Below are 4,615 nucleotides of genomic sequence, written 5' to 3' on the forward strand. Positions count from 1 at the left end.
CAGGAAACCTCTGTAGTTACTGCCTTCAGGAAAACCTGAGAGCCTCGCTTCAAAGGGAAAGGATATGGAAAAACACTGGCTTTGTGTCTCTGCTGTGTGGCTCTGTACTGTGTATCCTTGAAAAGGGAAAGGGAGCCGATTTATCTGCTAATCTTGGGTCACTGAAACATTGTCTGCATGTGTATTTACTTTGTGCCCTTGTTCATCTCTGTTTTGGGGTAACATTTGACAACAAGTTTATTAATATTCAACACATGGATTCCGAAACTCTTCTCAGCTTCTTTGAGCTGCCCCACATCCTTTTCTTCCATTTCTGAACGTGTAGAGGTACCAGTTCTGAACAACATCCAGAGTTAGGCATTCTTTGATACTTTAAAATGTCTTGATTTTCAGTTATCTGTAAAATTCATGTTGGGAGTTTCTGGGGTATCTTAGAAAATTTCAAGTGTAGAGTCCTATATATAGTTCTAAGGATTTGATCTGTAAGTGAAATTCGTTCTCTGAAAAGCCTGGTTAAAATAGAGGCAGTGAAATAAAATTCTATCAGATTCTTCTCCTTAGAGGGCAAACCAGAAGTGTAAGCACTTTAAGAAGTAGTAAAATGATTACACAGTGTCCATTGTGCTCAGTGATCCCCTCTAGTGCTTGCAAAGCTGATTAATTTGATTAAAATAAACTGGACTTGCTCTGACCCTGCAGTTAGGAAGTGTGGCAGGCTGCCTGTCATTTGTGAGCGTGCAGATGTCTTACTGGGACAGCGAGCAGCTGACCTTTATCTAATTGTCAGGTTGTCGTGAGCTGTCTTAGAGGCAGGACAGTCGGATTTACTGCTTAGAAATGAGGTTAAACTTCTGCTCATAACATAGTAGATTTTATAAAATGATTACTTTTGTAATTGATGTGTGTTTTTCTGTGGGATGGCGAGTTATTTAAAATATCCTGCTTTAGGAGAAAGGGTATTAGTGACAGTCTGCTCGTACGTGTTTTTAGATCATGAAGCAAAGCGTCCCTTGGATGTGCCCTTTCCATCCGCCCGTCCAACTTTACTTTGTTATCCGCAATCTCAGCCGGTCACGTGACTTTGGTATATCCAAGATCAAGATCTGGAATTACAGCACACCAGGTCCCGGTGTAAGTAGTCTTTTCTCAGCTCCTCTGTATGTTTGCTTTACCTTGCGTAGGGAAGCTCAGTTTGTTCTTTCCAAAGGTGGGACATGAAAGTAGATACCATTTACTAATAGGAGCTAGGAGGGGTCTGTGTCTACTGTGACATCTGCTTTTGTCTTAACTGTAAGTGGTAGCAGTGTCGGTGTTGATGTTTTCATAGGCACAACGAGTGTTTTCTTTCAAAGCTATTAAAGACCTCTAAAGCCCTAATCAAAGGCTCGCATGTTCCTTCACTCGATCCTTTACTGTGGTGAGAAATAATGGTGCAAAGGTAAGTGCATCTTCATATTCAGGACTTTGAGTTGGTTTATCACAGTATAAATAAATACGTGTTAAAAATGTGTTTTCTCTTGTACAGAAGTGTGACTAGGCTGACTGTTGCTCCATTTCGGTTTTGTGACTTTAATTAAAAAGTCTACTAACCGTGTGTGTTCATAATAAAATGAGTAATCTGGTGTTACAAGAGAGACAACCCCTGGCAGATGGTCTCTTGTTTGTGTGCTTGGATGTCGCCATGGAAATTATTCTTGTTTGTACACTGCAATGTTAAGAGAAAAATCCCAGGTACTGGATCAGAGAGGATTTGCTGTCCTGGATTATAAATAAGAGGCTTTACCCCTCTGGTTTTGCTCTCATCCATGTTCTTATATAAGCACGTATAGTCATTTATACATATGCAAATGGCCATGGAAGGGACAGCTGAAGCAAGTTTGCTATAACATGGTTTGTATTGATTTTCTGGAATTTTAATAGCTTTTTCTATTAAAATGTGGGCTACAGAACATTCCATCATCATTAGCGAGCACGAAGGGCCTGCTGGTTTGCAGGCAACGGCACGATTTGTTATCAAACCTTTTGAATACAATGCAGGAAATACACATACGTGTGTTTCTGCATTTTCAGACGCTATTTTAGTAATAAACTCCTGCGAGGCAAGCTCTAAAACCCATTAGGATTGTAATCCCATGGATTTCAGTGGCAGTGCAGCACTGACTGAAGAAATGTCTCATTATCCTTTAGATAAAAACATAATACAAAGCAGTTCTTCCTAATTCTGTAATTTCTCATGTGGAAGTTTGGTCTAAGAAGTATAAAACCCAAAAATACAATTAGGTAACAATTTTCTTCCTGGTAATGCAAATCCAGAGCCAGGTTTCAGTGTGGTTTTTTGGTAACCATTCTAATCTCCTCCTTTCCCTCAAAAACCACAGAAGTGAGATGTGCTTTAAAAAACAGGCAAACAATTAATTCGGGCCAGTACTTTGTACTTTCTTATGTTTGAGCATTAGAAATGGGGTCTGGAAGTAGAAAATATATATCTGAAGGTAGCTGTAAAAGTCAAATGACGTTGTTATCATAGATTTCTTGGTTCACTGATTTACAAGGGAGGTCTCTGAGAATGCTTCATCTTGCCTTCATTTACTTCAGATGAGGCCTGTGAAAAAGGAGGTCAGTTTTAGTCTGCAAGAAGAGATCCAGTGTAAGGGCAGTCAGTTCTTTTCAAGTTTGTCTGAAATACTCAGACTTTTTTACTTACTTCAGCCTTGAAATTACATTGTTACTTGATGCTATTAAAACTCTTTTCATAAGGTGCAACATCACGTCTGTGGTATGTCCTCACAAATCCGTGAATGGACCTAATTCTGCACTGCATGAAGGTCTTTGCTGCTCTCCATTGGATCCTTTGCTTCCTCAAGCAATGCCTGTATGTGTGTTCCTCCTGTGTGTTCCTGTCCATTCTCTTGAGTTGCAGGTTTTTCCAGTGCTGGACAACCCCTGGAGCACGTTGTAAGGATGCAGCAGCTTTGTTTGGCAGAGTCTGGTTTATACAACCTTTCCCTTCCAGTTCCTGACTTGTTTTGTATTGCTCCTTTTTCACACTTCTGTGAGAATTCAAGCAGAGGCCACTTCAAACCCATCATCCAGGTGTTTAGGCACAGAAACGTACCTCTATTTTAAGCTTTGTTCTTCACGTACAAATGTCGCTGAAGTGGCCAGAAATACCATCCCAGTTGCTTCTTCAGAAAGCACCATCTCTGCAGGCACTGTGTGAGGGCTGAAGGTGCAAGTTGGGAAGGAGCTTCAAGAGAAACTGTAGAACTATTTCGCAAAATCTTTTTTTTTTTTTTTTTTCTCCTTTCTGATATTGATTGTACCTGCTTGCTTGTTCTGAGACATTGTCCTGTTCTAATTGCTCTTCTGGGAAGAAAAACACTTGCTTTGGATGAAGTACTGAGTGCGTGTTTACAGGCTGGTTTCTTGATGGAGTTACTCATGAGGAAGGAATTCTTCCAGCCACCTCTTGTTTGGGGAGAGCTAGGCAGTGATGCGGGGGAAGTCAGCCATTCTGTCAAGCTTTCCCACCACATCTGGTCACTAAGCAGCTGGAAGCTCAGAAGAAGGGTGGGAGGGGGATGAAAAAGAGCAGTTAAGTCTTGTGTCTGCACGTGTTTATTCCTGGAGTCCCTGAGTTCTGTTCATGTTTTCTTCCCTGAGCCTCAGTCTGCTTAGAATGTTGGTGTGAAAGATTTTCTTTAGCTCTTTAACTGGTTCTTCATGAATAGCTGTTGTTAATGCCTGCCCCAGTTCAGTCTGGCTCTATTGTCCTAGAAACATCTGTAGCTTTGCCTGGTTCATCTTGATACAGTCTGGACACCTCTTCTGCTTCCTACAGTACCTATCCCAGCACAGCAGTCACTTCCCACTAACTGGAGTAGTCTTTTTGAAGCGACTGGCCCTTTTCTGTGCTTGCCTGACCCTCTTACAGGGACAATAAGCTCCACCATCTCATTTTGTAATGTTTTCTCTGTCTACCTGTACTCCCCCGGTCCTGGTGGGTGGAGTGGGATTCGTTGCAAGCCATGTTGTTCTGAAGAGGTTGCTGGTTTTAATTTAAAAAGATGCGGCTGACAGCTGCTTTTCAAAATCAACGTGTATATTTCTGTGGTTCCGTGCTGTTTATATCTGTTCACAGGTAAAAGTGCAGAACTAAGATTTGAGTATTTCTAGCAGCAGTAGGGGCTAGGATATTAGGTAGAAATGTTGCAGTTATCCACAATTCAGCTGTGAATATCCAGCATTTAAGAAGGATACTAACAGTCCAAACACACAGAGGTGAAAAAAATAACATTCCTGGGGCATCCTCATAGTCTTTCTCTTCCGTATCATTATTTTAGGCAAAGCCATGTAGTTGTTTGTTTTATATATATAATTATTAAAGTGGTTTTATCCCCAGTTAAGTTAATCTAGTAGTGTGCTTGTTCAAGGGAAAAAAATAACATCTTTTATGGCCAGTGCATCAGTACAGACATACAGTGCTTTATGATGCTCCAGGAGTAACACGGGCAGCCGTAACATAATGGCCAGTTAAACGGGGTGACAGCTGTTCTCTGAGGAGGTAGTGAAGGTTCTCTTTTGCTGTCAGGATGTAGCAAGAACATGTCTTGCA

The 4,615-nt window shown here is 41.1% G+C and overlaps 1 protein-coding gene across 1 annotated transcript in view; it reads left to right on the forward strand.

The window, feature by feature from the left end:
• Positions 1-4,615, forward strand: part of KIAA0556 (KIAA0556 ortholog) — a gene marked incomplete at its 3' end in the record, with an annotated part of 26,933 nt that overhangs the window by 20,109 nt on the left and 2,209 nt on the right. Inside the window, 1 exon segment of the mRNA XM_010137971.1 lies at positions 991-1,131. Coding sequence (XP_010136273.1) covers positions 991-1,131 — 141 coding nt within the window.

Source organism: Buceros rhinoceros, unplaced genomic scaffold (assembly GCF_000710305.1).
Source record: "Buceros rhinoceros silvestris isolate BGI_N320 unplaced genomic scaffold, ASM71030v1 scaffold21760, whole genome shotgun sequence".
In the NCBI taxonomy this organism is placed as follows: Eukaryota; Metazoa; Chordata; class Aves; order Bucerotiformes; family Bucerotidae; genus Buceros; species Buceros rhinoceros.